This window comes from Mustela erminea, chromosome 11, assembly GCF_009829155.1.
Source record: "Mustela erminea isolate mMusErm1 chromosome 11, mMusErm1.Pri, whole genome shotgun sequence".
Taxonomy (NCBI): Eukaryota; Metazoa; Chordata; class Mammalia; order Carnivora; family Mustelidae; genus Mustela; species Mustela erminea.
Window position 1 is genome coordinate 32,445,126 of NC_045624.1, and position 20,226 is coordinate 32,465,351.

General features: G+C 45.4%; 1 protein-coding gene across 9 annotated transcripts in view; it reads right to left on the reverse strand.

The window, feature by feature from the left end:
* Positions 1-8,525: 8,525 nt before the first annotated feature.
* ST7 (suppression of tumorigenicity 7) overlaps positions 8,526-20,226 on the reverse strand; it is a 239,285-nt gene continuing 227,584 nt past the window's right edge. For 5 of the 9 annotated variants that reach the window (XM_032304289.1, XM_032304291.1, XM_032304296.1 and 2 more), the window contains 3 exons: positions 19,741-19,833; positions 16,961-17,100; positions 14,338-16,122 (listed from right to left, as the gene is read on the reverse strand). In XM_032304289.1, the coding sequence (XP_032160180.1) occupies positions 16,003-16,122; positions 16,961-17,100; positions 19,741-19,833 (353 nt within the window). In that variant the 3' untranslated portion in view covers positions 14,338-16,002. Of the gene's footprint in view, positions 8,880-14,336; positions 16,123-16,960; positions 17,101-19,740; positions 19,834-20,226 lie in introns of those variants that run through there. The other 4 variants (XM_032304290.1, XM_032304292.1, XM_032304298.1 and 1 more) reach the window with 4 other exon arrangements.

The following is a 20,226-nucleotide window of genomic DNA, read 5'->3' on the forward strand; positions in this document are numbered from 1 at the left end:
CCAACTTGCCAGGAGCCTGGGTGGTTGGTTAACCGCCTATCTTCAGCTCAGCATGATCCTGAGTCTGGGGATCGAGTCCCACATCCAGCTCCCGGCTTGGGTTGGGAGTCTGCTTCTCCTTCTGCCTGCTGCTTCTCCCCTATTCTCTCCCCTTCCCCTTCCCCCTCCTCCTCCCCCTCCTCCTGCTTGTGCTCTCTCTCTCTCTCTCTCTCTCTTGCTCCTTGACTCTCTCTCAAATAAATAAAATATTTAAAATAAATTACCTCCTTGCCTATAGTTTGGCTATTTTTAGAGACTAACAATTTCCAGCATCCAAAACCCTTTGCCTATATGGGTAAAGATACACAAGGAGTTGAGTACAGAGGAAGGGGCTCTTTGTAGCCCGTGCAAAAGAAACTGCAATCACAGCGCCATTGGAAGAGCCAATACCCTTCTTGGTGACAGCTGTAGGCTCGTCAGAGCTGAGCTCCAGTGACTGCTTGGCTGACTGAAGTGCCCTGCAGGTTCTCTTTGTCCCCAAGAACGTTTCTGATAAATAGCTCTTGAACAGCTCCTTTTATGGCTAGAGGCAGCGCCAAGAGATTGAGATGTATTTTGGACACAATCTGATCCTCACGTCTCCAGGCTCTCAGGTCCTCATCTTTGCTGCTGAGGGAGATGGCAGTGGGCTCCAGAGGCTCTCGTGCCCTGGCCCCATGGCAGTCACTCTTCCTCTGAAGATTCGCCCTTATCTCGAAGAAGAGAGGTGCCTGGTGCTCGTCACACTGTGCTGGGCAGTGACTAAGAGAGTTGAAAGAAGGCATGTGGGGAAATCAGGGCTGGCAATGCTGTGGAGGAGAAAAGTGGCTCTTGACTTGTTCACCTTTTGAGAGCCTTTGTGGCCCCGTGAGGACAATTTTGTAAGCCTGGAATGATACCCTAGTTGTCCAGTTCTGCTGGCTTCCCACTTAGAAAAGCCACACTGGAGGAGAGAGTGACAGATGTTACGTGGCATCAGGTGCAGGTGAGGACCCCATCCCGGGGATGGCACATGAGGACATCTTCCCCAGAGGACTGTGGTCCTTGCCACAAGCCATGAGCATGAGCATTTTGAATTTTTGCTTGTTGATGGAACTCAATGCATGATAGGTATTGAACAAATGAATGAAGCAAAGATGGTGGCTCACTGGAGCTCGGTGCTCGGGTCCCGCAGCAAACAGGAACAGAAATACGCTGTCCTTGTGCATTTTATCGAAGGCACTAAAAAGATTATATCCTGGGAAATCTCTAAAATTGCCTATTAATGAGGCTACAACAGAAGCTCGAGAGCAGGCTGGCTCTAGAAGACAAAACCCTGAAGGTTCGAGAGGACAAAACTTGTTCTGATATTTGTGTGGCAGAAAGGCAGATGTTGTTGCTTTCTGTCAGTGGTCTTGACAGATTCCAGTGGCCTCATCGCCTCCTGGAATCAGTGTGGCCACTCATGTTCCGAACTGTCTCTGACCTCCCCAGGAGGAACCAAGCACTCGGTCCCAAAGAGCTGCCAGTTTCTAACTCCCTTTCCAGAAAACTCTAGAGAGAAAACCGTTTCCACCTTCTCCAGGTAAACTTTCCTTATTGGAGGGCGTATCTTCCTTGAGGAGTGTGATATGGACAGAGGAGAAAACTTCCAGGAGAAAGAAGGAGCCAAAGACGAACAGACAACTCTCTCAGGCTCTAGTCCTGGCAGCCCATATTTAATGTGGAGCTGGAACTGTGGAGTGAGAGCTATTCAGAAATGTATACCCAGGAGTGTAGCGAGCTATAATATATGAACTGACTTTGGAGTAACATGTAATATGCTTAACATAACATTGCAACCAGGGGAACCATTTTTTAAGAATAAAACAACGAGGGAGAATAAATATCATTAATACAGAATGGGTGACGCGGGAGTTCCCAGCAAACAGGGGATTTTTCTCACTCTGACATCAGATTCTAATTGCAGAGGGAACAGCTTAGTTGTCACTAACCATCTTAAAAAAACAAACAAACAAGTAAAATATAATTTGTTAGCTATAAGACCCACAGGCCTTAGGGTTGATGAAAATGCCCTATGGGCCCCCTGGAGAGTACTAGTTGCTGACTGGTCACGGTGGCTAAAAACCCAGCTAGAAACCCAGGCTCTCTCAGGTACTGTCCCTGGGTTTTTCTCGGATGGCTAGAGAGAAAATACAACACTTGAATTAGGACCACTGCTCTAGACCTTCACTTCTCTACTTGGTTCAGCTGTGTTGGCATCCATGGACAGTTACAGGACCCCCCTTTTAGGGGGCCGGCAGGGCATGGCCAAGAGCCGTGGCCAGCACCAAAGGGGACTGAAGAGGGGTTGCAGAGCGCATGCCGCCCTGTTAGGGAGCCTGGCAACACTTCACTGTGGAACACCCCCTGGGTTCCTCTTCATCTCCTGTCTGGCAGGCCCCTGCCTGGTGAGGAAGGATGAAACACTTGGAAGGGATCCTCCTTTTGATTTGCTACACTGTCTTGTCCAGTGTTTTCCGAAGTAGGTGTTGCAGGACATTCATAAGTATTCTTTATAAAAGGGGAGGAGCAGCACTGGGTTAAGCCAGCTTCATTATGTTGGGAGGTCTCAGGACTTTGGACACTGGGAATTTCAAAGCTGCAAGGTATTCTGAAACAGTGTTTGATGGGACTAAGATTTCTCAGAACCCATGGTGGGACACACTGGTCTATATTTATCACACGGTTCCTCTTTCCGTTTCAAGTATACACACGGCATCCTTGTGTTTATGCCTCTACCATCTCATCTGGGAATATTAGTTCCCTGTCTGCTGCCATAACACATACGGCTGCAGTGTGAGAAAAATGTGGAGTCCGCCTTGTCTTCTGAGACCCGCTTGGGCTCTTCCGGGCATGTTTAAGAGGCAGGGGCCCCGAGGGCACTTTCCAGAGGCCGGAAGGGCAGCTGAGGAGCGGCATCCACGACCAGCTCAGGAGCCTGGGTGGCAGGGAGGCAGCGGCGATGCGAGCCAGCAGCCCATGGCTTGGCTGCACCGCGGCCACTGCCCTGTGGTGAGGAGTGCAAGCCCAAGGCCTGGACTTGGTAGCTGCCGTCATAGGGGCAATGCTAGCTCCTCCTTCACAGAGTGGCTTGGACGACTGAAAGAGGTCATGCAGATCAAGTTCATGACATGGTATCTGGTGCACTATAAATCTAACTAATGGTCATTTGGGGAACATGCGTAAGAAGAAATAATGGGTCCCAAATGAAGGGATAATTTGGCAAAGTTTTCACAAAAGTTCCTCATTAAGCTGGTGTTCCAAGAAGGGAATAGATGTATTTTATTTTTTTTTTTTTTTTTTTTTTTTTTTTAAAGATTTTATTTATTTATTTATTTGACAGAGAGAAATCACAAGTAGATGGAGAGGCAGGCAGAGAGAGAGAGAGGGAAGCAGGCTCCCTGCTGAGCAGAGAGCCCGATGCGGGACTCGATCCCAGGAACCTGAGATCATGACCTGAGCCGAAGGCAGCGGCTTAACCCACTGAGCCACCCAGGCGCCCGATGTATTTTATTTCATTTTAATAATTTTCCCCCCCGGACTTCAAGACAATGATGCTCACTTCTAGTTTAGCATCATCTTCTTCCGTCCCTCCCACCTTCCTGCCGTCCTTTGTCATGTTCCACGTTCTAGAGCAGAGACTATAGAACATCTAGCTCTAGATAACGAGAATGTGAAGGTGAATGCCATAATGTGGAACTCACATCCCTGTGGTCCGCTGGGCAGCACAGGCGAGTAAGTCTGCAGATACATCAGTAGGGGAAAAGCTGCACTTCGAGGTGCGATTGGGAGAATGTGATGATAGCCCCGGCACACAGCAGGTCCTCAGTGAATGTCCGTTGCCTAAAGGAATGAGGGAACAAGTGGATGTAATTTATACTGGAGGTGAAAGAGGTCATCTTTGATTTGAGGGGCAGAATATCTTTGAGATGTTAAGTCCTATTTTCTTCCTGCATTCTTTTTGTTATTTCAAGGAGGAGTCCAGATTTTGAAGTTTTTTGCCTCAGAAAACCACTGAAGAAGCAGCTTGAAAGAGCCAGTGTTTGGAGGGGCCTGCTCCTTCCTGCAGATACTGTCCTGGGGGTCCCGTGGTTGGGGGGAGGAGGAGGAGGAGCTGGGAGGCATAAGGGGGTGGTTTGTGGGCCCACGAGCTGAAGGGGTGGCAGGGAGATGCACGCAGAGGCCTGGCGCAGCTGGGCCCTGATGTCCTGTGGCTCCTGTGTGCCACCCGCTTCAGGGACCCTGCGGGTTTGGAAAATGATACAGTCAGAGGCCCCAAAACACAGGACTTTGAAATGAAGTTTTCATGATCTGGGGGGCTCAGAGCAGGAAGTAGGTGGTTAAAAAGAGACTATAGAACATCTAGCTCCCCATTAATTATACTCATTCCATGCCCTCTCAAACTGTAACCTCTGCCCCCTGCCCTGGAAAAACACACACCAACTTGAAGTTTGCTTGCCTTTTGATGGGAGTCACTTGAGGTTTTTCAATTCCAAAGGTATTTTTCCTAAGGTTGGTCACACACGAGCTTCAAGGCTACGACACAACAGGAGACAAGCTGGAGAAGGAGACAAGCTGCTTCCTTTCTGCCTTCTTTGCACCTGCCAGAGAATTACAGACAGTACTCTGGAGCCGACACAGACACTGCCTGAAGGTCATCTGTCCTGGAAGCTCCTGGAGCTCTCCAGAGCATTCCCGATGGGGGCCAACACCTCCGCTGGACATTTTCATTGCAGCCAATTCCTGTTCAACCTCACCATCATTGACTCTCAAAAGCCAGAACAGCGTGACTAGTTCCTTCAGGTTGCCTCCCCTTTTAAATTTCAAGTAGTCTGGTGACTCAGCACACAGATTTGTTTTAGCTTGATGAAGTGCATGGTCATCGGGCAAGGAGAGGAACCATGAGACACAGTGGAAGGAACATAAACATGTCTTAAACATATTAACGTAGCCCCTTAAGTTTCATATTGAAGAAAGACGTAACTAAAATAAATAATGGAAGGGAAGATCAAAAGTTTACTTAGTAGTCCATGGGTGTTAGCGTTTACTGTAGTGGGGGCATGTGGTTGAATATCTTTGCTGTTCTCATTAGATATTGCAAAGTAACTTTAAAAATAAATTTGTTGAAGACCATAACGGAGAACCAATTTTTAGGGAATGCCCAAATGTGATCATTCCAGAACCAAAACAGAAATTTCTAGAAAAGAACAAAAAATACTTCACAGCAAACTCTAAGGGACAAGAAAGCTACACTTAGAGGAAAAGTTTATAGACTTAAATACCTCTTTCTTAAAATAAAATAAAAATAAACCAAGTATTTACCAGAGGAAATTAGAAAAGCTATAATTCTTGTAACAAGGGAAATCAAGAAGAGCAAATAAAGATAAAAGCTTAAAATGTTAAAATACAAGGCAAAAAGTATGGTTGAATATATCAGCAACTATAAAACTTGTTTCTTTGAAAGTATAAATTAGATAAACTTTGTGAGGTCCATTAAAGGGGGAAAAAGGAGAACATACACAACATTAGAAATGAAGAAAGAAATAATCACAGATACAGAGGATATTAAATATATACTATATAATTAAATAATATAATTATAAATATATGTGTGGTGTGTGTTACTCTGCGGTAACACATTTGAAAGCCTAGACAAAATGATAATTTCTGAGAAAAATATCAACTAAACATAAGAAGTGGAATATTTGCACAGAACCAATCACCACTGCAGATAATATAAACTGTGATTTATCATTAACAAAGCACTAAAACCACATGTTTCATGTCTGAGTTTTCTCTAATTCTTGAAAAACAAGTAATGTCAATGTTTAATTATTCCGGGCCATATAAAAATATGGAAAGCTCCCCAGTTCTTTTTATAAAGGCAAAATAACTTTGATATTAAGTACTGATAAAAGAAGTTTAAAAAAAAACAACCACCCTACAGATCATTCCCATTTGGTCCCATATTGTATTGTTTCCTATATACATTCCTAGGTTCAATTTGCTAGTATTTAATTTAGAGGGTTTGCAATTGTATCCTAATAAGCACATATAAGTTGAGGCTAAGGGACATTTATTGTTCTGCTGGGAGGAAGGATCCTCATAGAGGAAAGCCCATCAGAATGGATGTTGTTGTCCCCTCACATAGAAATTAAAGAAGACAGGAATGCAACTTGGATTCCAGCTGACATCTCAACAAGAAGAAAGGAACCATGGACCTTGAGCAAAAAGTATAAGAATCATGTAAAAATGATCATCTTAAAAACTATTCTGCCATATTGGCTGCTCTGGATCTGCCTCTCCATAAGTTTGCATGAAACCCTTAACAAGGTCTGAATGCTTGTCCTCAGAGGCAGCAAAACCAGACAGGAGTGAAAAAGACATCAACCTCCCTGGTATTCGGGCCCAAGAGACCAGAATGGCAAGAATGAGTCACGGTTGCCCTCAAGAGTTGAGCAGACTAGTTGAACAGATACGTGGAGAAAAGGGAGCAACTGGGGTCACCCGCCTGTCTGAAGAGTGACTCTTAGGCTGGCAGAAGGTTAGAGAAGCCTCCTTCCTCCTCATATGATTAATTCCTCTCATGGACCATGGATGGACTCATTTCCTTCCGCAGTCTCTATTATCCCTGTGTCTTCATTCTGTCCCCATCTTTTCTCCTTTACCTTTCCCAATCACTCCCTTTCCCCACCCCAAGTCTAACTTTTGCCTCCCCTTTCCAAGAAACTGCTTCAAATTCACATGAGGCCATTTCCATTTGGAATAGCCTACAGGCTCTCGAAACTTTCACTTAAAGCTTAGTGAAGTCTAGAGTCCCAACACAGATCGAAATCTGTTTGGACTTTGGTTTTCCTGCCTATTAAATCAAATAATTATATTAGATAATTACTATATTTTCTTCCAGCACAAATTTACAATTCTAAGCCTTCCTTGGTCCTTCTCTGCTGGAAGCAACCCCTTTCCTCTAACCGTGAACCAAGTTTTATTTGTGCCCATCATGAATCTTATCATTTGTTCAACAGATCATTTGAACATCCACTTCAGGTCAAGATTTCTGTTGGAGGAAGAGGCAAAGAGGCAAACAAAGCAGACACAGTCCCTGCTCCCAAGAACAGCACTACTGGTGTGGAACCTCTTCCAAGATAATTTCCTCAGAGCAGGAGCCAGCTGCATCTCCCCATCAGGGCTTTGCACAAATACAGTGGAAAGAAACACTTGCCGAGCATCCGGGTGGCTCAGTGGGTTAAGCATCTGCCTTTGGATCCTGTCAAGATCTCAGGGTTTGGGGATCGAGTCCTGCATTGGGCTCCCTACTACTCCCTCTGCCTTTGCCTCTCTCTCTATGAATAAATAAATACAATCTTTAAAGAAAAGAAAAGCAAAGCTTGCCAAAAGAATAAGAGGCCCTTGTGCACCTAAACATTCCCTGCCCACTTACTTTGCTCTTGGATGAAGGACAGGCGCCGGCAGGAAGTCCCACTGGGAAGGAGGTGTGGTGCTGGTGCTTCCCCACACGCTGCCTATCTTAACACTCATGGGAAAAGTTTCAGGATTCTAAATAAAATGGAAAACAAACTGTAAAGGAGTCCCCTTTTTAAGCACTGAATTGAGATTTTAAATAGAGCTACTTTTCACTTCAGATAGAGGATTCAACGTTATTTATTTTTCTTCTTTTGCTTAAGTAAAGCCAGATGGTCGGCAGGTGTGAATCGTAGACTTTCAAAGGTGGTAAGGACAAATGACCATTCTGGTTCAGATCATGAAAATACTTAAAGAACACTTACATTTAAGCATCAGGATATAATAATGCCTTTTTTAAAAGTATCCCGGGGCGCCTGGGTGGCTCAGTGGTTTAAGCCTCTGCCTTCAGCTCAGGTCATGATCTCAGGGTTCTGGGATCAAGCCCCACATCGGGCTCTCTGCTCGGCAGGGAGCCTGCTTCCCCCTCTCTCTCTGCCTGCCTCTCTGCCTACTTGTGATCTCTCTCTATCAAATAAATAAATAAAAATCTTAAAAAAAAATAAAAGTATTCCTATTAGAGAACATTTTAAAAATGGCAATGTTGAGAAGTGGTCAGGTTCTACAAAAGACTGTTGTGTCTGTAGGTTCCCAACAACAGTGTTCTTCTCACAAGTTTTCATAAAGCAAAACCAAACTATTCAATGAGTAGAGTCTCTGAACTGGAAAAACTTCTCACAGCACATACATATTTTTTTTCATTCTTACTTTCTGTCATTCTTTGTGGAAGCTGCTTCTGTGCCTTTGGCCTAGGGGGCTGAAAAAGATGGCACTTTTGAGCCAAAGACATTCCATTTTCCAAACCACCAACTGTACAGGTTCTAAGGCCCTACTGAGATGATTTTCCATTAGCAAAGAAAACCATTGTGGGGCAATCAGAAGAGCTGGGTCCTTAGTAAGTTAAATGTAAACCCATAGGTTTATTTGGGACACCAACACTTTTAAGGTTGGAAGACATAAGAAGACACACTGCTGCAATACACAAAAGTTTATTTTTGATTTTTTTTCTTTTCTGAAGGCAAAATATAATAGAACTTAACATCAATGAATTTTGTACAACAAAAACAGCTTTTAATATGGAACAGACAGTCCATGAACAATTTAAAATCTCGGAATGGCTTCCCTTTTTCAAAGTCATGCTTTCTTGCGGTCCACGAGGAGTTGGCACGAAGAGATGGTGGCAGCCCACTGGATGAGGTGAGTGGAAGGACGGGTGGGCTTCCCTAGATCCGTGTCAGCTGGTGCCACAGGCTGGATGGGAGGATGCTTTCCACTTTCTCCATGACAAAGTTTAAGGGGGCAAACAAAGTGCTGAGGAACTGTAAAGAAATCAGAAAGGCACCAAGTCAGGAGAGATCTCATTCAGGACTGTAAAATGAACCTCTCCAACCTACAAGTCTTGGCATTATGAAAGTCTCAAAGGCTATAATTTTATATTTATGTTATAGGAAACACAGGTTGATGATCGCACCTACATTCCAGCCCCATCACCCGCCCCTGCTGTGAGAGATAAGGGGGAGTGTCTGCGGACTGCCCCCTTCACTCCTGATGGCTGGTCCACCATTCCCAGGCCTTCAGATCTGTCTTCAGGATCTGCTGGCTGTGCATGCAGATGACTAGTGCCATCAAGAGGGACTGACAGTTGGGTGACAAGTAGACAGAAGTAGACACATAGACTGTGACACTTCAGACCACCTGCCTGCCTAGCTGGGTATAAAACCCACTTAAAGGGAAAATGTCAATTTTAAAAAGTCAAGTTCATTATATGGTTGTGAATTGCTTTGGGATCCTATTGTTTCCCAAACACCTCTGTCATCCATGCTCACTTCTGAACTACCTGTTTAGTGGAGTGCATCATGGGAGCCTGGGGGAGGACAGCAAACTTGCCAGTCCATGAATGACATGTCTTTGTTGAAGAAGGGCTGCTCTGAGATCATCTTTGGAATCTCTTTCATTTGGCTTCTAAACTCCTTTCTGCTTTTCATGTAGAGAAAAATGCTCATTAACTGTGCCTTTTAAGAAAGCCAAGTACCTCGACTGAGACTCATTTAACATAATCTCAAATTTGTTCTGATTATGTCCCTGTGAAGAATTAGCTTCATTCCACAAACCACCCAGCATCTGGCAGGAGAGGTCCCCTTACAGAGTTCCGCAGGAGAGACAGGTGTTTGGGTAGTTTCCTCTCTCTCTGTTCAGAACGAAAATATTATCTTGCTAGGGTTCAATACCCGGTTCTTACATTGTGGAGTCTCTTGTCCTAGTCCCTTGTCCTCAGCAAAACACTGTCTACACCACCAAGGATTTCCCAGAGAAGTAGAGTGTAGTATGTAAATATATATGCAGAGGGAGAAACATGGTTCTGAGGTCAAAGTAGTAGGGCATTTAATAAAGTTAAAACAGGTTCCTCCATATGCTCTATGGATTTCAGAAATTCAAGGGGTATGGTAGGCAGGTTTCTCAGAATCTTTCCTTCCTTGTTGTTTTTAAGGACCAGGAGAATACTGGGGCACCTGAGTGGCTCAGTCAGTTGAGCATCTGCCTCCAGCTCAGGTCATAATCCCAGGGTCAGGGGATTGAGCCCCACATTATCGGGCTCCTGTCTCCCTTTGCCCCTCCACCTGCTCGTGCATGCAAGTGCTTGCTCTCTCTGTCAAATAAATAAAAATCTTAAAACAAAACAAAACAAAATAGTAGAATACTAATTGTAAGGTCTGTGACACATTATAGCTGGACCATTAAGTGTGACATTAGTGTCAAGGAAACTCAAGATAGTATAAGATTTGGAATCTTTACAAAGCATGTTGTGTCTTTTACATCAATTAAATATATTTACTCTGTAAGGCGCCTCAGTGTTGGATGAGATCTAAAGGAGTCTAGAACAAAACTCCCACCGTCAGGAAGCTCAAAGCCCAAGGGGAAGGGATAGGTGACCACTAAGACCTTCCACACAGCAAAATAATGATACCAGATAGACCATCATAGAATGGAAAATAGAAGGCCAAGGAAAGCACCAGGAGGGTTCAGAAAACGAAGAAAATCCATTCTGTTGAAAGGGTTAAGAAAAACTTAAGATGAGGCAAGTGAAATAGACCACAATGGGTGGTTAGGGTATCCAAACATACAGATGGGGTAAGGATGGTAAGGAAAGAAATATGAGCAGGTGAGCCCTCCAGGCTCACAGCTGGAACTGAAATGGGAAAGTACTGGTATGATCTGAAGGCAGTAAATAATTCAGCTTAGCTAGAATAGTTAATAGTTCAAAAGTGACCAGAGGCACTCTGGGGAGGACCCTGAAGGCCAAGTTGGGTTTGGAATTAGGAAATAGGCAGCCATGTTAGTACTTGAGCAAATGGATGGCTCTTTCATCAAGTGGGTGTTAGATATGTGGCAATTTCTGGAAACTTTCTGAAACTGTCCTTTGTTATGTGCACAGAACCACATGGGATGCTCACCTTATCACCCAGGAATGAATAACTACTGCCCAAGCTGCCTATGAGAGAGTTTATAAAATCCTAGTTATGAGAAGATTGTTTACTTGTTTAATAAAATCCTAGTTATGAGGGGCGCCTGGGTGGCTAAGTTGTTAAATGTCTGCCTTCGGCTCAGGTCATGATCCCGGGTCCTGGGATCCAGCCCTGCATCAGACTCCCTGTTGAGTGGGAAGCCTGGTTCTCCCTCTCCCACTCTCCCTGCTTATGTTCCCTCTCTCACTCTCTGTCAAATAAATAAATAAAGACTGTAAAAAGTAAAATAATAAAAATAATAAAATCCTAGTTATGAGATTTTGTTTGTTTGTAATTCAGAGACCACTTAGGCTCAATAAAACACAGCATTTGCCTATAATACTCATTCTATAAAGAGGAGCTCGGTGCTATGGTATTCTGGATAAATCAGAGATTCAGATGGGTTGACAGATGGGGCTCATTAAACAAGGTGGTATTGCTGGTGAAGTTATTATATCCTAAAGACGTGACCTGAAACAGCTTTGGCACCACTAAAGTTGTGAAAGAGCAGGTAAGGAACTCCTGAAGTACTAGCCTGATCCACTGCACTTAGAGGAAAGGCATCGCTTCAAGTCTGTATTCTGGGCAATTTCACTCACTACACGTGGGGACATCAGGGAGCCTCAGCTTGAGAAGCAGAATGAATGGAGAGGTCCTTACAAAGTTGGCTCAAAATAAGGCCCGTTTGCTTGTTTGGAGCACTGATCTGACTTGCATAAAAATAACAAAAACAAGGTCTCTGAAAATCAAGAGGGGAGTCTCCAGCCCTGTTTGATGTCTGCAGTTGTCCCCCCTGTTTGATGTCTGCAGTTGTCCCCCCATCCCATACTGTCCCACAAGTCACAGAGGACCTTGACTCCTTGGACTTCATGCCCTTCTCAAAAAGGTTCCACAAGAGAAGGAAGTCCCTGACACCTCTAATACATGCGACGATGTACGGTTTGCCCTCACATCTAGAATGTTCTGTCCTTGGGAGCATTGAGAAAAGAATCCCCAGAAACTTTCCCTAAGGTCCTAATTCTCTCTAGCACCCGAACTGAGATGTGTGCCTTTTATTAGTCAGCTACCTTCCTCCTCATCCCTCACCCACAGGGAAGAAGCAGACAATGCCATGAGACCTCTGAAGCTGATAAGCCCCCTCATTCAGTAACCAGATAAAGGTTAGTGGCTTTCACCAGGAGGGATTTAAAAAAAAAAGTTTGGTGGAACACGCCTTGAATAGGATATTCATTTATGCTTCTTTACGTGTTTAAAAATCAGTCAATACTTTTTGGCCAGAGACTCAACCAATGCACAGAGAAACAGCAGTTTCATTTACAGACTTGGGAAATTTATTGCCTGAAAAGTGAAGTCTGAATGAGCAACCCCAGGCAGCCCGGGAACAGCTCATCTATCTCAATGTCCATAACTTCTGTCAAGAGAGCAGAGACATACGGTCCAAGATGCACCGTGATTCAATCAGTGTCTTAGGGTGAGGAAAAAGCAACTAGACTAATAAAATAGAGAGAGTGACACTTCAATCACCTGGTCCTCCTTTTCCTAAAACACCATTATTTAGAAGAAGGTCATGGCTCCCAACATGCTTCATTAACATTCAAAATGCCTCTGCTTATCTGAATAAGTTCCAGGTGCCCTATTGCAATCAGACAATTGACATTTCACTGTAATCAATATCAGACTTCAAAGAGGTCAAGGCCTATAAGTGAAGACGAGAGTCAGAAGTCAGGGGCTCAGTCTCCGTGAAGGAGAGAGATCAGAGGAGGAAAGACAGAGCCCTTCAAAGCCGACGGGGTCAGAATGCTGACCTTCCCACATTCTGTGAGGGGCTGGGTTTGGAACGATAACTTCTTTATATGAGCAACCTTATCTTGGTAACCAAACATTCTAGGAAGAGTTAGTCTTAAGCCATTGAGGTAGATTAGATTAGTGAGGGGAAAGCCAGTTGAAGCTGCTCATTTTACTAGTTCCTAATGGCTCCCGGTTGGCTGTGGGCTTCCTGAAGGCTGCAGATCAACACATAAGCACACTGGAGAGTTCCCCAGCTGCCTGCGGCCTGGGGGGCGGCCTTGCAATCTCTCTGCATCTCCGACATGTCATTATCCCAGGGCCATTATCTCCAAGAGGCCTGAGAAAGTCATTTTCACACGCTGCAGATGGCTTCAGGCAGCCTGTCGGGTGGCGGTGATGACCTGCAGGGGCTTCTTGGAAGGCCTGCCGCAGTGACGGGGTGAAAACTTGGGGAAGACTCTGGGGACAGGGTGGGCAGGAGAGGGATGGGGCCTGTCTCCTCCAGGCCATCCATCTTCCCTCCCTGCGAAGGCTCTTGAGACATTTCGAAAACTGCTACACCTTTAGGAAGGGCAAGATGAATGTGATCTTCCAGACAGAGGTTTGAAAGCCAATTCATCTCTACTCTATTTGGCAATGACGAGTGGCTGACCGAACAACCACACCCTGGCAGAGCATAAGCTGTGAGGGGCCCTAAGAGAGATCGGTATCTTGTTCAATCAGCTGATCTAGACTCAGAACCAAAGCTTTGGAAACAGTAAGTGATCCATAATGAACACATCTCTCTGAAATTCTGGAGGCAGTGGAGCCTTTTCTAGAGAAGACCCAATCGGGCAATTCATCCTTCCGTTCCTGGTGGTGGTCTCGGCTCCGGCAGCCCCGAATCGCCTAAACACTCAGAAGTCCAGGCAGCACCCCAGGCCGCTGAAGTCAGCAGCCCTCCAGGGGCAAGGCAGGTAGCCACAAGTCACTCAGAAGCCCCCTAGACGCTTGCACAGTGCAGCCCGGGGAAACCTCTGACGGCTGGAAAGCGATCACGTCAGCAGCTCCGGCCGTGCACCACATCCTGGCAAGTGGCTGTTCAAATGCTCAGCTTGCTCCAGACCAGTGTTCTCAGCAGCAAAGCCAGCCCTCAACCCCCAGCCTCAGAACTTGCTGGAATCCTTGATAGAAACACAGACTTGTGGGGCACCTGGGTGGCTCATTGGATTAAATCTTCTGCCTTCAGCTCAGGTCATGATCCCAGGGTCCTGGGATCAAGCCCAGCATTGGACTCTCTGCTCAGTTGGGAGCCTGCTTCTCTCTCTCTCTCTCTCTCTCTCTCTGCCTGCCTCTCTGCCTACCTGTGATCTCTGTCTGTCAAATAAATAAATAAAATCTTAAAAAAAAAAAAAGAAAAGAAAGAAACACAGACTTCTGGGTGCTAACACTCAAGATTCTGAATTTCTGGGGGTGGGGCCAAATGAATTTTATGTACAGTAAGGGTCTGTTCTCATCCAAAACTCCCACAAAGTGCTATTTGCTTGTTTAATGCAGAGTACTGGGAAAATGACGTATTTGGACCAAAAAATGCTTTAAAAAATGTTTGAGAGGAACATTGAAAGGAAGAAGAGTTGTCTAATGTTGTAAATATATTCCTGTTTTATGTTTTACTAAGTTAAACTCTAGTCTACTCAGAATTTTGGCAACTATTTTTACTCAGAGGTTGGCTCGAGGGTATAATAATGAATAGCAGAGGTCCCTAAACTAGGGAGCATCCAGCATGGGGGATCCTGGGTTTAAAAATCATGGTATATACAGAAGACTTAAGGAAATTTGAGATGTTCTACCATTAGTCAGTTAGGGGTTGGAGGTGGCTGTGAATATACTAGCTGTCATAGGAATTTGCAAGAAGGAAGAGACTTATTGAGTATAGTGTTGGAGGGCAGAACAGGAACAACAGGTGCATATAGGAGGGAGGCAGATTTTATTGTGTAAAGAAGACTTCTAAGTGATCCAACAATGAAATGGGCTTTGATGTTAAGTAGGTGAGTTCCCCATCACTGAGAGTATTCAAGAAGAGTCTAGATGACCTCCATCACATTACTGTTGAAGGCAATTTGTTTTAAGGTCCCTTTCAACTCTAAGAGTCCATGATCATAATTACAAAAGAAGAGGAGAAATGCTAAACTATATCTCATTTTTACATTGATTCTTTCTGCAGAAACCACTACCATTTATTTATTTAAGAATCATTTATTGAAAACCTACTATGTGCAAGGCACTGTGCAAAGCTTTGGGGATACAGAGATGAGGAAGACACAGCCCTGCTCTCAAGGAGCTCACATTCTAAAAGGGGGACAGACAAGTTTTAAACAATTTTAGTACAATAAATGTGATAATATAGGTATTCATGGAATACTGTGGGAGCAAAGAGGAGAGACCTCTAATTCAGCTTAGAAGAAGCTCAGAAAGAAAGATGAGTATAAAAGAATTAAGAGAAGTTAGTAGAGTGGACAAGCTGGGGTGGTGATGGGGAAGGGCATTCCATGCAGAGCAAATAGCATGTGCAAAGGCACTGGGCTGTACAAGAGCCTGTGCATCTGGGAGTGCTGAGTAATTCACTATGGACTAAAAGAGTGTGTGCAAGAGTTGGGAGAGATGAGGCTGAAGAGGCAAGCAAGGCTAGATCATAAAGGACCTTGCACACCATGCTAAAGAGCTGAGGCTTTATCCTGAAATCGGTGGGAAACCTCTGGAGAAATTCAAGCAGGGAAGCGCCATGCTCAGACTTGCAATTTGGGAGGATCATTCTTATGTCAGTGTGAGAAAAGGCCTGGCAAGGGATGAACCTGGAAGCCAGGAGACCAGTTAAGACTCTTGCAGAGGAGTACAAGCAAGAAAAACAAGACCTAAACTAAGAGAGAGGGGCCACGGGGAGAGAAAGAGGGGAAGAAGAGGCGAATGACATTTACTGAATGCCCAGGGGCTTAGGAGGTTAGACCCGACACGCTGCGGAGGCCGAGACAGGTGGGGTGTGGGCAGTGAGGGAGAGGAGCTCGGGAGGCTGCTCCGCTTCTGGCTTGAGTAACCGTATGGATGGCAGTGCCATGGCAGAGGTCAGGAATACAGGAGGGGTGCTTTGGGTGGTGGGGGAAGGAGGGTGATGAGTTCAGTTTTGGAAATGTTGAGATTGAGGTGCCGGTGGGATTTCCAGTTCATCTTCAACACGCATGAAAATACTCTGGCAATTCCAGTCCCTGAGCTCTGCCGAGCAGAAAATGTCAATCATCTGGAAAGGGATTAAATCAACCCAGCCAAGTTAGAAACCATCTTTTCTGACTCCACTCGCCTTGAAATCAGAATGGCGTTCCACGGAGACAACACTCTTTTCCTTGTTCCTTCTATTTGAAACTCATCTGGGGCAAAATCAGTAGTTAGCCTCTTTGCGTGTGCAGGTAAAACGGTCGGTTTTCAACAAGGAAACTGGTTCTGCTGGTCTCTTGTCAATGCAGACCGTTTTTCTTAGCAAAGCTCCTCTCCTCTACCCTCCTTAAAGGCTCTCACTGGATTTCCGTGTTCTAAATGTCAGGTCTGTATACTTCTTCATGTAAGTTCTTAATACACTTCTTAACTACAAGCCCTTCACACACTCTTAGTTCATTCCCCAAACAAGCCAAAGTTTGAAGCCATTAAAATACTTTTTATTTAAATCTTTGAAAATGTAAATCTCACCTTTATTAAAGGAAAAGACCCACAATATCTAAAAATTAGAAATAATGTTATTCAACTTACAGAAAACAGAATAACTTCCCACACATTTTTCACGTGCTAGGATTCCCATAATTATTAAATTTAATCCTTTTAGACTTCATGCTTTTTTGAATTCTGGGATTTTTGTGTGTGGTGTGTGTGTATGAAATGAAGCAAGGCATGCATTAACAAAAAACCTACACTTTTTCATTGGCCTTCAACTTTCTGATTCCACCAACGAAAATGAAAATTAAACAGTGAGCAAATGATCAATACAGGCATATCCCTTCCTACAGGACGCTGCTTCGTTCCTCTCACGCTCTTTCCCTTGGCTTCCCTTGCCCCTGGCCTCAGGCTCCCTCTTGGCAAATACTCACAGCTTTTGCGAAGACCCCCATAAGCTCCGGGAACTGGTGTGTCAGGAGGGCCAGCATGGCTGTGAAGGAACACAGTCCGGCAGTGAAGAGAATGAAGAAGGGAAGCTCCTTCTTCGGGTAAACTGAGACTTCATGGAAAGCTGTAGAAAGGATCCAGGGGGAAGTATGAGTGCCCAAGTGAAACGCCTTCTCGGGGCATTTCTGTCTGTGGGATGGACTCTTCAGAGCTGTGGCTAAAGCCTCTCAGAAACGCCAAGGCTGAGGCACCTGAAAGAACCAGTGCCACCCTCTGGGCCGGCCTCTGGCATGCCTCTCGGCTTCTCCCGAGGTCCCGGTGACAGGGCCCATCTGAGGACATTACGCATTTGTGGGGGAAAAGGAATACCATCTCTGCCTAATACATAGTCCTGCTTTCTCAAAAGAAAACACAAATAGAACAAAAACCTTATTCCCATTATAAAATACATGTTCATCGGACAAAACCCGATAAATCCAGAATTAAATATACTGGGGGAAAAAAGTCTCTAGATTTTGACCTTCCTATAATTTTTTTAATCATTATCATGAGGCCACATTCGTTTATCTTGTATTTTTTCCTGGCCCACTCTGAGTATGTTGGCGGAGGGAGCCACCCTGACAGACATTCAGCAAGGACCTCACACGCTGGCCAAGTCAATCTGCAAAGGCTGGAGATCAAGGCCGTGGGGGGCCACCTGACACCACTGTAGGAGACTCCTGATGATAAATATACTTCCACCATCAGCAAAAAGTAAATAACTGGTGCCCTTTAGAGCACCTTTTATAACTTTAATGTTTCCAGTGTTGGGTTTGGGGAAACCAAAAAGCAGGTAGAACCAAAGCCCAGAGAGAGGACTCCCTGCTTCCTGCTCACTGGACGGCTGGAGCTCCCCGGGCAGAGCGGTGCTTACCGGGGGAGCTGGGGCTGGCCCACGCAGAGAAACCGGCCCCAGCGGCCACCCGGGCTGTGAAACTGCCTGGGAGCAGTGCTCCCTCTTGAACCAAAAGGATCCAAGTACTACATTTTCTTCAGGAAATCCAAGCTCTAAAGGCCTTTCCTCGACCGTTCAGCTCCCATTACTTACAGCCCTAAACAAAAATCCACTGGGCCTGAGACAGGGCGGGGAGGGAGCCGGGAGGGACCAAGCAGAGACAAGCTTGCACACTTAAATCCCAGCGGCTACCTGCTGGGATTCAAAGGAGGGGCAGAAGCACACTGGGGCCCTAATGTCCAACAAGGGGACTCTGACTGTACCAAATGTGGAGTGCATTCCAAACAGGGGGCCCTCTTTGTATCCACACCATCCTGGCTGTCAATGCCCAACCCCCGAAAGATTGTGAGGGAAGATCAGATTTTGGACCACTGCATTCAATTAAGTAAATGAGAGTCATAATTTTCAATTTCAGCTTTACAGAGATTATTCCTATAAAGTTTCTTTTGAGAGCTGTAATCTTGTTCTAATAGTCAATCTATCCCCATGGAAACTTAATGGGACTCAATTAAAACATCTTAAAACAGTGCTTTTCAGAAAACGGTCTTTCTTACCAGAAACAGAAAGTTTAACAAGGATCTCCCTGAAGGGGGAGTCCAAAGGTAAAGTGTGGGTCCATACCAGGAATTTCTGAAATCAAATCTAATGTACTGTGAGGCACCAGACCCTTTTTCACAATAAAACTCAGGCAAGGAACAACACATCACTGAGCTCTCCCAGATCCTTAGGTAACAAATGGGAGATAGACTCCTGCTGCTTCAGTCTGAGACAGTAATTCCTGCTGCACCCAGACCCACCACGCAGGAGATTTGGATGGGCTCAGTAATGCTGTGCACCCAGGGCTCCAGACTTACCCTATTCCCTGGGGCTAGGAGAGAGGATTTAAGGGGGCCTGTCAAAGGGAGGCGGCGGCAGGAGAGGGGACAAGGAAGAGAGAGCAGCCAAAATTTGGAGCTTATTATCTGAGGGAGAAAAATATGTCCTAAGTAGGGGCCATATGAGGAGCGTGGACAAGATCCCTGCACACAGTATGGTTTGATAAATCTATTCAGCAGGACTTATCAAAACAATGTTGTATTACAGTAAACCGAATCATGCTTTCCACACGCGGCATGGGCCATCAGACTGCTAGCTCAGAAGGTTCTCGAAGGCAGGGCCCCCCTCGTGCTGCTGCATACAGTGCCGAGGCCACACCTGTGCTCTGCACGTGCCACACCGGCTCACGACATGCAACCATGAGACGCTCCCAGGGAATCCCTGTGGCCCAGAGCACTGCATCATCACGGAGATCACGCCCGCCCGGCCCCACAGCTCTGCCTCTGGCAATGAAGTCAGCGTCCTGCTGCTGCCCTCCCATCCGTGACTCATCTGCAGCCCCCTCTGAAGGCAGCACCCCCGCTTCACACTCCAGTCTGTGCAGACCGCATTGGATCGGCTGCGCCATTCAGCCAGAACCCTGCACAATGGAGCAGTCCACGAACATCCACCCCAAACTAGTGGCTGCTGCTCGGGCCAACCAGCCCACGATGCCTCCGCATATAAATGTCAGGGCTCCAGGGTCTTTCCCTTTGATGACTCTGCGGAGACCTGGAGCAGCAGGATGGCACACCCAATCACGTAACTCACTTTAATATGCACATGCTATCAAATAAGGGCAGGCTTTGGGAGAAGAGTCGTAAAAGACAAAGAATGCTACAAACATTTATCATTCCCACCTCTCCCCATCCCCGGATTCAGACATGAAGAGAGGGATACAGAAGTTAGACTTACACGGAAGCAGCTCTCGGTCTGCTGTTTCTGTACAGATTGGGTACGGATAAAATAGATGCCCTTTTTCCAAGGGATAAGGGATCATCCGAAAAGCTGAAAATGAAAGACAATATGTTAGAGGGTCAATATTTGTCTCATAATGTCTCAATTCCAAAAAGGGGCTTTAGAGCATTTTTATAATGGTAAACATTTCTACAAGTGAATCCCAGCAAGGATGCGAGACTTACCCAAACTGTGAGTTATGTGCCAGATAAAATGTCAGAGACACATTATGATGTATGACTCATGCATTAATCTCACACTATATATTCTGGGCAAAACTCACAAAACTGGGTGGGGAGGGGGTGCAGAGGATAGGGAAGCCATCGGTTCAATGCCCAGGATTTCCTCATCCATGAAGTATTATTACAATGTCACGAGCACGAACTCAATATAGCTCAACTGATGTTAACAACACAAACCTGGACTGAAATGCTTCCCCAAGAA